This window comes from Oncorhynchus mykiss, chromosome 6 (genome assembly GCF_013265735.2).
Source record: "Oncorhynchus mykiss isolate Arlee chromosome 6, USDA_OmykA_1.1, whole genome shotgun sequence".
NCBI lineage: Eukaryota > Metazoa > Chordata > Actinopteri > Salmoniformes > Salmonidae > Oncorhynchus > Oncorhynchus mykiss.
The window spans coordinates 82,410,877-82,424,836 of record NC_048570.1 but is presented as its reverse complement, the minus strand read 5'-3'; the positions used below and the strand labels follow the sequence as shown (position 1 = coordinate 82,424,836).

Here is a 13,960-nt window from a genome sequence, read left to right as displayed (position 1 = left end):
ATATTTGCTCTACTGGTGCAGGTGCAATGAAAATAAATGTTCTACTGAGCCATTATATTTCCATATTCAAGGCATGGCCTAACTATCTAGGCACCATGCATTTAAGACCACATGTTGTTTAGCCTAAAAGGCAAAGAGGGCATAATAAATTAACAATCACCATCTTTTTCATGCCTGAAAATAAAACAAATATTCTACCATTTAATGTTTTCATACCTGAGAAGTAAAAAATGTTTTCTCTCTACATCTGCCATATTAGTATAATGCTTTTTTCAATGTTTTACTAGCGAGACCACATGTTTTATACTGCTTTCAGCTGTGTGGTGAAGTATTCCACATTGCTCTCTTCTGTACCGGACTGCAATGCCAACTCAGTCTACTAAATTACAACTGTTCATGACTATGCAGCTCAATAACTAAAATAGGTGGTGGTTCTACCACATGGTAGATTTTTACCATAAAATGCCATACATATTGTGTAAAGATCCGTTTTTAACAAATGCTTAACTATTTTCAATTTTCTTGTATTGATGGACAATGCACTGGAATGGACTGTTATTTAGTTGATCACTGTTTGGCTTGTACATTTAGTTCAATTAAACAATTGATGATCAACAACTGATGAGGTATGAATTTGTTAATTGACTTTCTATACAGAAACATCTTAGTGAAACTTTCTTTAAAAATATATTTTTTAAGTGTATTTTGAAGATTTATTGACGTATTAAAACAGATGAAATAGATGACAGGGATATAGTGGAGAGGGAGTGGTGGAACAGGGGATCAAACTGCTGCCTTCACTGTCATGTGATCCAGGGGGCAGCAGAATTACCACTAGACCAGGGTTCCCCAACTGGCAGCCTGCGAGCCAAATTCTGTGCTTTTCTTTGGCATCCCAAGTTTTCTGAATACCAAGAAATCAGCTTCAATTGATTTTAATTTGGTAAATCTGTTCCCAATTATTTCCACGAATAATAGAGACATGTGATAAGCAAGGTTTGAAAGTACGTTATATTTCAATATATCTGTTTGGGCTTCTTGCAGTTAATTTGCAGTTTACAAATAATTTGTAATTACACTACTGTTCAAAAGTTTGGGGTCGCTTAGAAATGTCCTTTGTTTTTTTGTCCATTTAAAATAGCATCAAATTGATCAGAAATACAGTGTAGACATTGTTAATGAGGTGACTCCGGAATGCTGAACTTCTAGGCAGAGTTGCAAAGAAAAAGCCATATCTCAGACTGGCCAATAAAAAATTAAACAAATATTAAGATGGGCAAAAGAACACACACTGGACAGAAGAACTCTGCCTAGAAGGCCAGCATCCCAGAGTCGCCTCTTCACTGTTGACGTTGAGACTGGACAGAAGAACTCTGCCTAGAAGGCCAGCATCCCAGAGTTGCCTCTTCACTGTTGACGTTGAGACTGGACAGAAGAACTCTGCCTAGAAGGCCAGCATCCCGGAGTCGCCTCTTCACTGTTGACGTTGAGACTGGACAGAAGAACTCTGCCTAGAAGGCCAGCATCCCAGAGTTGCCTCTTCACTGTTGACGTTGAGACTGGACAGAAGAACTCTGCCTAGAAGGCCAGCATCCCAGAGTTGCCTCTTCACTGTTGACGTTGAGACTAGTGTTTTGAGGGTACTATTTAATGAAGCTGCCAGTTGATGACTTGTGAGGCGTCTGTTTCTCAAACTAGACACTAATGTACTTGTCCTCTTGCGCACCGGGGCCCCCCACTCTTCTTTCTATTCTGATTAGAGCCAGTTTGCGCTGTTCTGTGAAGGGAGTAGTACACAGCGTTGTACCAGATCTTCAGTTCCTTGGCAATTTCTCGCATGGAATAGCCTTAATTTCTTAGAATAGACTGACAAGTTTCAGAAGAAAGTTCTTTGTTTCTGGCCATTTTGAGCCTGTAATCGAACCCAGAAATGTTGATGCTCCAGACACTCAACTAGTCTAAAGGGCTGTTTTATTGCTTATTTAATCAGAACAACAGTTTTCAACTGTGCTAACATAATTGCAAAAGGGTTTTCTAATGATCAATTAGCCTTTTAAAATGATAAACTTGGATTAGCTAACACAAAGAGCCATTGGAACACAGGAGTGATGGTTGCTGATAATGGGTTTTTTGCAAATCATTCCAGTCACTGGCAGCAGAGAACTGGAAGGAAAGGCGGCCAAACGAGGTGTTGGCTTTGGGGATGATCAGTGAGATATACCTGCTGGAACGTGTGCTACGGGTGGGTGTTGTTATCGTGACCAGTGAACTGAGATAAGGTGGAGCTTTACCTAGCATAGACTTATAGATGACCTGGAACCAGTGGGTCTGGCGACGAATATGTAGCGAGGGCCAGCCGACTAGAGCATACAGGTCACAGTGGTGGGTGGTCTAAGGTGATTTGGTAACAAAACGGATGGCACTGTGATAGACTGCATCCAGTTTGCTGAGTAGAGTGTTGGAAGCTATTTTGTAGATGACATAGCCGAAGTCGAGGATCGGTAGGATAGTCTGTTTTACGAGGGTTAGTTTGGCGGCGTGAGTGAAGGAGGCTTTGTTGCGAAATAGAAAGCTGATTCTAGATTTGATTTTTGATTGGAGATGTTTAATATGAGTCTGTAAGAAGAGTTTACAGTCTAGCCAGACACCTAGGTATTTATAGTTGTCCACATATTCTAGGTCGGAACCGTCCAGGGTGGTGATGCTAGTCGGGCTGGTGGGTGCGGGCAGCGAACGGTTGAAAAGCATGCATTTGGTTTTACTAGCGTTTAAGAACATTTGGAGGCCACGGAAGGAGTGTTGTATGGCATTGAAGCTCGTTTGGAGGTTAGTTAGCACAGTGTCCAAGGAAGGGCCAGAAGTATAAAGAATGGTGTCGTCTGCGTAGAGGTGGATTTGGGAATCGCCCGCAGCAAAAGTGACATCATTGATATATACAGAGAAGAGAGTCGGCCCGAGAATTGAACCCTGTGGTACCCCCATAGAGACTGCCAGGGGTCCGGACAACATGCCCTCCGATTTGACACACTGAACTCTGTCTGCAAAGTAGTTGGTGAACCAGGCGAGGCAGTCATTAGAAAAACCAAGGCTATTGAGTCTGCCGATAAGAATACAGTGATTGACAGAGTCGAAAGCCTTGGCCAGGTCGATGAAGACGGCTGCACAGTACTGTCTTTTATCGATGGCGGTTATGATATCGTTTAGTACCTGATTGCAAGGGGGAGAAGTTACGGTGGGATTCGAAATGGTCAGTTATCTGTTTATTAACTTGGCTTTCGAAGACTTTAGATAGGCAGGGCAGGATGGATATAGGTCTGTAACAGTTTGGGTCTAGGGTGCCACCCCATTTGAAGAGGGGGATGACCGCGGCAGCTTTCCCATCTTTAGGGATCTCGGACGATACGAAAGAGAGGTTGAACAGGCTGGTAAATAGGGGTTGCAACAATGGCGGCGGATCGTTTTAGAAAGACAGGGTCCAGATTGTCAAGCCCAGCTGATTTGTACGGGTCCAGGTTTTGCAGCTCTTTCAGAACATATGCTGTCTGGATTTGGGTGAAGGAGAAGCTGGGAGGCTTGGGCGAGTAGCTGCGTGGGGGGGCGGAGCTGTTGGCCGGGGTTGGAGTAGCCAGGAGGAAGGCATGGCTAGCCGTTGAGAAATGCTTATTGAAATTTTTGATTATCATGGATTTATCATTGGTGACCGTGTTGCCTAGCCTCAGTGCAGTGGGCAGCTGGAAGGAGGTGCTCTTATTCTCCATGGACTTTAGTGTCCCAAAACTTTTTGGAGTTAGAGCTACAGGATGCGAATTTCTGCTTGAAAAAGCTAGACTTGGCTTTCCTGACTGACTGCGTGTGTTGGTTCCTGACTTCCCTGAACAGTTGCATATCGTGGGGACTATTCGATGCTATTGCAGTCCGCAATAAAAAAGTGACCCCAAACCTTTGAACGGTAGTGTATGTTCCGACCCCATGACCATCCGCTCGAGAAAATTAAAAATCATCCCATGGCTGATTGTAGTTATTGATCCCTGCAATAGACCAACCCCCAGCATTATGGAAAATGTTCTATCAACATGACATCTTGCATTTATTGTGCTTTACATCATTCCAGTACAAATAGGATTTAGGCATTCATAAGTGTATAACAACCTATGGAAATGCATAGAAAGTTGGTTGAAATTACACAAAACCCCACATGGCAGGGCATGTTTTCAAGAAGGCTTTATTAAATTACAAATTAAATTTAACATTATTTCTTCTGACTACCATCCTCCGCTGTATATCTAATCAGTGCAGGTTTTCTAGCTTACCAAGTATCGCCACAGTTGGCAGAGTTAACCATAAACATAGAAGGAAAAACATGGAATTCAAAAGTGCAACATCAATTAAATGCATGAGATTTATATCACGTAAGGCAAAAGGTTCATAACATGGCATCGTATGGCGTTTCTTCTCTCAAAGCAACGTAGCCAATTACGCTCTATTTACAGTAACAGTGATAATTAAAATATATATTTTTAACTGTAAAGTAAAAATAGTATCAGTTCAACTTGTGGATTGATTGTATTCAATATCGTAGAAAAAACAGAAAGAAGATCAGGTGAAGAGATGACCTTTTTTAACAAGTGGATCCATAGATCCGTGTGACCAGTCGTGGTGACTGGGTGATGATGGTTGAGATCATAGAAATACAGAAATAGAATTGAGTCATTCTAATTTCTATGGTTGACTTTTTCTTGGCTGTTTTGCTGGTCAGGGAAACGTAGTTCCCATAGTTCTGCCCCACAGAATCAGCCAATCCGATTCTATGGTTCTGGCCTGCCGGTCAGAGCTGGGAGAGAGGAGAAGGTGCTGGGTAACAGTCTCGTCATTGGTCGTTGGCGCTATTCACCAGGTGGCTCTTCTGCACCTCCAGCTCCTCGGCGCTCACCATGTCCGAGTTGATGGCGGCGTACCGCGTCCCGTGGAACTGCCGCAGGTGAATCTGAGGAGAGGGGTCGAGACAGAGGGAACATGTTCAGAAATAGTCTATATGAAGTTACATGCAGGAAGCCTCATATGACCATCCTTACAGAATGTAAGCTTGAGATCAGGATGTTGGTACAAGGCTAACTTGCAGGTACAATAAGTAAGGTCATGACAGAAAGAGCGGTAACCCGACACTGTTGAACATTCTAACAATTCTCAGACTCGTACATGTAGTAGTGTAGCCTCGGTAATGTATTAAACATGTGAGTTTGTGATGAATCCAGCAGTGCAGGCTCCTGCACATTTCTTATTGTCGTTTCATTGTGTTACTACTATGGTGCTATTTCTACTGAAACAACCTTAAACGGTCATAGACCACAAGCATCACTACGTACCATTTGGTACCAGATAGTTACCAATAGTGCTGACTTCTTTGATGCAAGTCAAGTATCCATTGTTGGTACATAGTTACTACTGTAGTTAGTTAATACCAATGTACATACCAAGTACTAGCTGGAAAGAAAGATTTTTGGCTGCATCTCCAAACACCAGACAGACAATCTTGTTGAAAAGCGCCACTTAAAACATAGTCACACATAGTCAGACACTTAACACTAGGGATTAACAAGGGATGTCAGTGGCCAAAACCTCTTTTGTATCACAGATGCAGCTGGTTGGGTTAGCCTGCAGAGGAAGCTGTGGAATCAAGTGTCTGACTATGTTTAGTGGTGCTATTCAAGATTGTGGTCTATCTGGTGGTTGTAGATACCTACAGCCTGATTTCCAGCTAGTAATTGGTATGTACATTGGTATTAACTAACTACAGTAATAACTATGTACCAACAATGGATACTTGACTTGCATCAAAGAAGTCAGCACTATTGATAACTATCTGGTACCAAATGGTACGTAGTGATGCTTGTGGTCTATGACCGTTTAAGGTTGTTTCAGTAGAAATAGCACCATAGTAGTAACACAATGAAACGACAATAAGAAATGTGCAGGAGCCTGCACTGCTGGATTCATCACAAACTCACATGTTTAATACATTACCGAGGCTACACTACTACATGTACGAGTCTGAGAATTGTTAGAACGTTCAACAGTGTGGGGTTACCACTCTTCCTGTCATTGACTTTAATGACCTGCCAAGTTAAATACAATTTTAAAAATAAACACCGGTAGCCGGGATCAACACCTCACATTTCCCAAGAAAATAAAATGACAAGACCTGAGAAATTACAACAATGTCGCACTAAAGCAATTCCGCAAATATTGGCATAAAATAGCACATTATCCAAACAGGTTTTCACATGGAAACCTTGAGCATAATTGACACCGCCGGACTGCACATGAGACCCGAATGCAGTTTAGAGTCAGAACTGAAATTCGATCCCGGTCTGACCGACGCCCAGTGAGCTGAAGCCCGAGCCCAGGCCTGACATCACAGAAATTAAGTGCCAAAAAAATGAATAAAAAGATTTCTAGAAAAGTGTACATTGAAATAAAGTGGTGTTGAGAACAACATGGCGGAGGCGGACGACAGCAGAGTGAGGAGAGGAGGAAACAGCCATTGGATCTAGAAAAAGCGCAGATAGAGGAAAACTCACCTTAGTTATGATGCACTGAATGATGACAATACTTGAATAAAGTAGGCTAATGCAATTGAAGGCATGTATCAAATTCTTGCTTATACTGAAACTCCCAAAGTCATATCCAGCCGTTATACTAATTTAAAGCAATAGTCGTGTGTGGTCACCTAGATTATAATTTCAGCACCGTTTTGATTGGGACAGCGACATCTCGCTGCTTTGAGACAAGCGTGGGAGACTCCTCGAGATAAATCAATCTATGTCAGATGTTAGTATTCACTGAATCTCCATTTGGATATTTGGTAACAATTAGGCTGGGAAATGTTAGCCACATTGAGGTGAGAGCGGTATGAGAGTAGAACAGTTGACACTATCATCATCAGCTGAGTCTGAAATATACAAGATAAACATACTAAAGTGGTGAGATAATACCACAGCTTCCTCTCCAGGCTAACCCAACCAGCCGCATCTGTGCTACAAGATACATTTTGATGACAGACATCACTTCACTTTCTTATAAACTTCTGTTCCTAATACAATGTAAGGGGAAAGTCACATCATATCCCCACATGAAATATATTGTGTAATATTTATCATATCAGTTTGGTGGTTTAAATGGTACAGTGTGTCTTTTCTACCAACTCTGATGTGCTCACCTGTATGTATAGGTTGACCTCAGCACTCCTACACAGGTAGGGGAAGTTTCCACCCGTTTTGAGGTGAGCCCGTCTGGCATTTGGATACAGCTTATACATTTCCTCTTTCGCCTCGTGTGACAGGGCACTCTGGTCGAACACCTTTAAACCAAATGAAACGCGCACACAAACAAGTAGCACACACACAGTTATACACAGTCGCATACATATGCATAAGCACAGAACACATCCAGGTTACAGCTCCAATGACCCACCCACAAGCCACAAAACAGCCAATCCCTACTGATATGTGAAGTGAGATGTACAGTAAACAAGAATGGAAATAAAATGCTGCAAATGAACAGCAGTTCCTCCTACATCCATAATGGTGACGGCCAGGTCCTTTATCTTGTGAGGCTCCACGTAGGAGTTCTGACAGTTGAGTGTTAGTCTGGAGGCTAGCTCACCCTGGTTCAGGCTCTCCAGCTAGGGAGGGGGAGAGAGAAAGAGGTGGAGAGAGACAGAGAAGGGGGTTGAGAGAAAGAGAGAGATGAAAGAGAGAAATGGGTAGAGAGAGAGAGAAGGGGGGGGGAGAAAGAGAGAGAGAGGTGGTAACTGTCATACCTCATCAAAACCCAAAATATGCATCTCTGCTGTGAATTTGAGTGGTTACATTTCTCTAGACAATCCCTCAGCTGTTTACCAAAACAATTTCAGATTACCCCTTTAATAGAGGTCTGGAACTTACTCTGTCGACCATAAAGTCGATTGCGTCGGCCATCTTGGGGTCGACAGGTCCTTTAGCGAAGTTCCCCAGGACAATCTTCTTCAACATGAAGGCGGGCATCAACCAAAAGCTGGAAGGCAAGAAATAACATGGCGTCCCTGTATGAATGACTCAGAACAGAATAGAGAAACGTATGTGTCTCAAAGCTAAATGGTAAGGCTAAACCAAAAAAGACAGGACTGGCAAACATGTAACTTTAATGAACTACGGAGGCCTACACGGTACACAGATGACATTTGTAATGACAGACCATAAACAAAGGCTATGTTTTTGACAAACACCTGGGTCACGTTCAGCAGGGTAAAATGGTGCCTTTCTGACATGTAGAGAAAGGAATCATGTCAGCTCTATTCATGGCATTTCTATCTGTACCGCTCCACAACGTTTGTCCACTGAACACGACCCTGTTCTTCCTCCACAGCACGGTCAAGGGTAAAACGGTCTTATTCATTAGGCACCAAATCGAACAAAACAGACAAACAGGGCAGGACTACTTGAACTTGTCCAATAAGAAATGCTTGTTTTAATTTTGCTACAGTGTTCCTTAAGGAATACAACCCAGGACTGTACCTGTTGGCTGTCAATGTCTGGTTGAAGATGGTGGTGTCACTGAAGGAGTTGCACAGGATCAGAGAGTGGACTCTGGGAGACTTGTGTGTGTGCTCGGCAAACTTCTGGGCCAGGAAGCCGCCCAGAGAAGCACCAAATAGATGGACCTATAACAATAGAAATAGTCTTGACACTTTACTTAAAGCCTTAATGCATTATGATGCACTTAGAATACATGCTTATGACACGCCTTATAATGGAAGTCCATAATGATCATGACTATATTGAACATTTGCTACATAAATTATAATAAGACAATTATAACGCCTCATACATGTTTATAACAAGTAATAATGTATTATGTAATAATACCATTAATATAGTAATAATATGGTCCTGTACGGCTCAGTTGGTAGAGCATGGTGCTTGCCCCGCCAGGGTTGTGGGTTTAATTCTCAGGGACACCCATACGTAAAATGTATGCAGTATAGACGCATGACTAAGTCACTTTGGAGAAAAGCGTCTGCTATATGTCATATATTATTATATTAAAAATGCATTATAGCTGTCGGTTTTGCATAGTTCCAGGTCATACCATTGTAAAACCATAAAAGACTAGCGTTACAAGTTTTCCATGGTAATACAAACCTTGTCCAAATGCAAGTGATCGAGAAGCTTCCGAAATCCATCACAGAACTCCAAGAGATCCCAATAAACAGGATACTGCAGCTAAGAGAGACAGAGAAAAGTCATTTTCAGAAACCTTAACTTGTAGAATATATCCAGTCTAGGAACCCCTGGGGCTAGTTTAAAACACATTTAATCCAGATCAAAACGGTCCTGTGTTGGGTAAACGTATTCTGCTTCGGATGTGTTTTATCCTTGTTTGCATACAGTTCTAAAACAAAACAAAGCCAAATCTCTAACAGCTAAAAGCACTAGATGAACCTAGCAGCTACAGAGAACCGGAATCAACTCTATGCCACTCAGTGTGATGTTAACGTCATGACATTCAATGGTGCCTGGCTCAAATAAAAATCACTTGGAATATAGCCTAGTGAAAGACTTCTACTCCTACATCAGAATAGACTTGTATTGTACCCTGGCTGGTCTAGAGGTAAAGCCTCCAGCACGCGTCTTTAGTATCGGCATGTGATCAAATCCAGCCTACTGCCCTTTCACACAACCTCGCTCTAACCTTCCCCACTGTCATTCTCTCTCACTATTTGGTCAATAAAAATCTGAAAACACCTTTATGAACCTATAGCGCAATTAAAAGTATACCAGCTCCATAAAGATGCTTATAAAAGCATTAGACTTAATTACACTCCTCAGTTTTGCCTGTCTTACTGTTATATTAACTGTGTAGGTCAAATATCAAAATACCAGCATTCATCCATTACTGATCCATTCTAAATTCTCACCATACAGTCCGAATACAGTTTTTCCAAAGTTCTTCATATAAAAGGCTTTTTATTTTAAATTCTAAATATGGAGGATGGCCTAACAGCCAAAATGTTTGATTTGCACTGGTTGCCTCTACACTGAATAAATAAGCATCACATAACCTGTAGAGTGGACCCAGTCTAGTGTATCTAATATTCCAAAAGGAGTGCCTTGGTCATTTGACTGTGGATGATGAATATCTTAATGAATATTATGAGCCACAAGCCATAATGGTGTTCTTTCACAGTGACTCACTGAGATGACTCTGTAGCCCCAGCCTGTCAGGGCTAAGACCTGCTGGAAGAACACCTCTGCTGTCCCACTCACAGGGGGAAGGAATATGATGGGACACCTGATGCTCTTTGGGCCTGCGTCATACAAGGACCACACCTTGCTGTCATCGTCGTCCACTATAATCTAGAGAGATGATACAGAGGTGAAACATGAATGTACAACCCATAAATACAAAACATTCCATGTAATATTATAGCAAATTCTATAACAAAGAACTGTGTTTCTAGATGGGATCACGTCAATGAAAGGGATATTTAAGAAGACTGTGTTGGACTCGTCAATGTCAACAAACTGAAGATATATAGTATAACTGTTCAATTAAATATTATTGTATTGAGTTCATACGGGCTATGTGAATGGCCAGCAACGGAAACAACTGTAGTGATAAAGCTAGCTAGGCTATTGTGGAGTGCGATATGGTGTTTTTGCTTACTTTTTTCAGTGGCACTGTGCTTCTGAACCAGTTGTAATCAGGAGATATTCTTATCTCCTCCATTTCTGTGGAAACAAGAAGACGAAGGCTAGTAAGAAAGCTAATAGGCTGGTATTAAGTATCCTCCTGTTAAAGGAAGGAAGGAAGTAAGATGATTCTGAAACTGATTAGCCATCCTTCAGCGTGTGCTTGTTTATCTCTTTAGTAACTAAAGAGGGGGGTTGATGAGAACCGTCAGCTAACACCAGTTTGCATTTATTTTATTTGGCTAGTTTGTCGCATGTCTCTGTCTAGTTCACGTTAGCCATCCTAGCTAACGTTAGTCACCACTCGTGACGAATACTTAAGCTGTAACGTTAGCTAACGACTGTACGATTTTCTCTCTCACAAAGTTATTACCTGCAAACCGATGATCAATGACAAAAACAAAAATATGTCAAAATACATAGGGTCAATATTACCGTGTTTGCTTTGGATATCATTCACCGTTAAGGTCCACTTTTATCCACAGATTAGCAACATTTTATTTCTCGTTCTGAACAAGTCATATGACATTACTTGCACGCACTTCCGTGATGCTCAGGGGCGTGTTTCAACATTCTTAAATTACTTCCTTCCTCTCCTCGTCTCCTTTACTTCATGATTATTGATCTCCTAAAACCACAGACTTCTATTAAAAACCTAAAGCCTAAAACCTTTGTCTATACATTAGAGAAAAGATGGTCATGAGACCAATGTATACATTTTGTTCACCAAGATTTTACAATAGGACATGGTGTGTTCCCTTTTAGGCTCATATATCTACAGCGAATAGTCAAGGGGCCAGACCAAAAATGTGTCCACTTTGAGGTGTCAAAGGTTTGATGGCATTCAATTGTTCTATGTTTTTCACATCTTTATATATTTTGTGGTATGGTAGTCTATGCAATAGAATGTTCGCAGGCTGATAAAGGAATGTTGAGACAAGTTGGAATGTTCACATGTTCATTGAAAATGACTATCAAACAAACAACATTCTATTGGATCTCTTAAAAACCATGGGATTAGGTACATTTTTTGCCTTCAGATCTAATGATTTACTTAGACTGACTCATCATTGAAACAACAATGTAACAAACTACATATTTGTTGTAGGGAAATTGGTTATAATGGGAAATTCTACAAGTCCAAGAGATCCAAAGCTGGTAGCGTATTTGTTTATAGTTTTATATAGCCACCTGTAATAGTCTGTTGTACACTGAGTGTACAAAACATTAGGAACACCTTCCTAATATTGAGTTGCACCTCCTTTTGCCCTCAGAACAGCCTAAATTTGTCGGGGCATGGACTCTACGAGGTGACAAAAGCGTTCCACAGGGATGCAGGCTCATGTTCACTCCAATGCTTTCCACGGTTGTGTCAAGTTGGCTGGATGTCCTTTGGTTGGTGGAACATTCTTGATACACACGGGAAACTGGTGAGCATGAAAAACCCAGGAGCTGTGCAGTTCTTTACACATTCAAACTGGTGCGCCTTGCACCTGCTACCATACCCTGTTCAAAGGCACTTACATGTTTTGTCTTGCCCATTCACCCTCTGTTGTTTCAATGATGAGTCAGTCTAAATAAATCATTAGATCTGGAGGCAAAAATGCACCTAATCCCATGGGCCTGCATCCCTGTGGAACGCTTTTGTCACCTCGTAGAGTCCATGCCCCGACAAATTTAGGCTGTTCTGAGGGCAAAAGGGGGTGCAACTCAATATTAGGAAGGTGTTCCTAATGTTTTGTACACTCAGTGTACAACAGACTATTACAGGTGGCTATATAAAACTATAAACAAATACGCTACCAGCTTTGGATCTCTTGGACTTGTAGAATTTCCCATTATAACCAATTTCCCTACAACAAATATGTAGTTTGTTACATTGTTGTTTCAATGATGAGTCAGTCTAAGTAAATCATTAGATCTGAAGGCAAAAAATGTACCTAATCCCATGGTTTTTAAGAGATCCAATAGAATGTTGTTTGTTTGATAGTCATTTTCAATGAACATGTGAACATTCCAACTTGTCTCAACATTCCTTTATCAGCCTGCGAACATTCTATTGCATAGACTACCATACCACAAAATATATAAAGATGTGAAAAACATAGAACAATTGAATGCCATCAAACCTTTGACACCTCAAAGTGGACACATTTTTGGTCTGGCCCCTTGACTATTCGCTGTAGATATATGAGCCTAAAAGGGAACACACCATGTCCTATTGTAAAATCTTGGTGAACCAAATGTATACATTGGTCTCATGACCATGATTGAAGTGGATTTAGGTGAAATTAATAAGGGATCACAACTTTCACCTGGATTCACCTAGTCAGTGTATGTCATGAAAAGAGCAGGTGTTCCTAATGTTTTGTACACTCAGTGTATAGAGGTGGAGTTGTTGGACAAGGCTTTGATAAAGCCTGACAGTATGCTCTCGATGGTGCTCCTGTAGAACACTGTGAGGGCCTTCGGGGACAGGCCACATTTCTTCAGCCTCCTGAGGTTGAAGAGTCGCTGTCGTTCCTTCTTCACCATAGTGTCCTGTGGTTTGACCATTTTAGCTCCTTGGAGATGTGTACCAGAGGAATTGTCTCAATGGTTGCCCCGTTGATGAGGATGGGGGCATGCCCAGCCTGGTTCCTCCTGAAGTCCACGATCAATTCCTTTGTTTTGCTGACGTTGAGGGAGAGGTTGTTTACCTGGCAACACACCGTCAGAGGGCCTACCTCCTCCCTGTAGGCCATCTCATCGTTGTTGGTAATCAGGCCTACTACTGTTGTGTCGTCAGCATACTTGATGATGGAGTTGGAACTGTGTGAGGTCACGCAGTCGTGGGTATACAGGGTATACTCCATGCTTATTGGATTTATTTTATTTCACCTTTATTTAACCAGGTAGGCCAGTTGAAAACAAGTTCTCATTTACAACTGTGACCTGGCCAAGATAAAGCAAAGCAGTGCGGAGGAGGGAGGAGGTTAGAAACATTCTCTCCCTCAACATCAGCAAAACCAAGGAGACGATCGTGGACTACAGGAAACAGGGGGAGGAGCATGCACCTATTGTCATTGACAGGGCTGCTGGGGGAGGGTAAAAACCTTACAGTTCCTCTGTGTGCACATCACAGAGATCCAGACATGGCCCAATCACATCACCATCGTGGTGAAAAAGGTGCAGCAGCACCTCTTCAACCCAGGTGCCTGAAGAAATTTGGCATGGGCCATTGAATCCTA

The 13,960-nt window shown here is 41.8% G+C and overlaps 1 protein-coding gene across 2 annotated transcripts; it reads right to left on the bottom strand.

The window, feature by feature from the left end:
• Positions 1-4,205: 4,205 nt before the first annotated feature.
• Positions 4,206-11,320, bottom strand: LOC110526689 (maspardin). 2 transcript variants are annotated; one of them, XM_036981175.1, is made up of 10 exons: positions 11,166-11,320; positions 10,705-10,769; positions 10,233-10,394; positions 9,180-9,260; positions 8,553-8,698; positions 7,944-8,052; positions 7,574-7,681; positions 7,217-7,357; positions 6,467-6,547; positions 4,206-4,984 (listed from the first exon to the last, which is right to left on the bottom strand). In XM_036981175.1, exons 2-10 carry the CDS (start codon positions 10,765-10,767, stop codon positions 4,868-4,870), a joined length of 1,008 nt encoding a protein of 335 aa, XP_036837070.1. In that variant the 5' UTR covers positions 10,768-10,769; positions 11,166-11,320; the 3' UTR covers positions 4,206-4,867. The 2 variants fall into 2 exon arrangements, with proteins under 2 accessions (XP_036837070.1, XP_036837071.1); XM_036981176.1 differs by lacking the exon at positions 6,467-6,547.
• Positions 11,321-13,960: the final 2,640 nt, after the last annotated feature.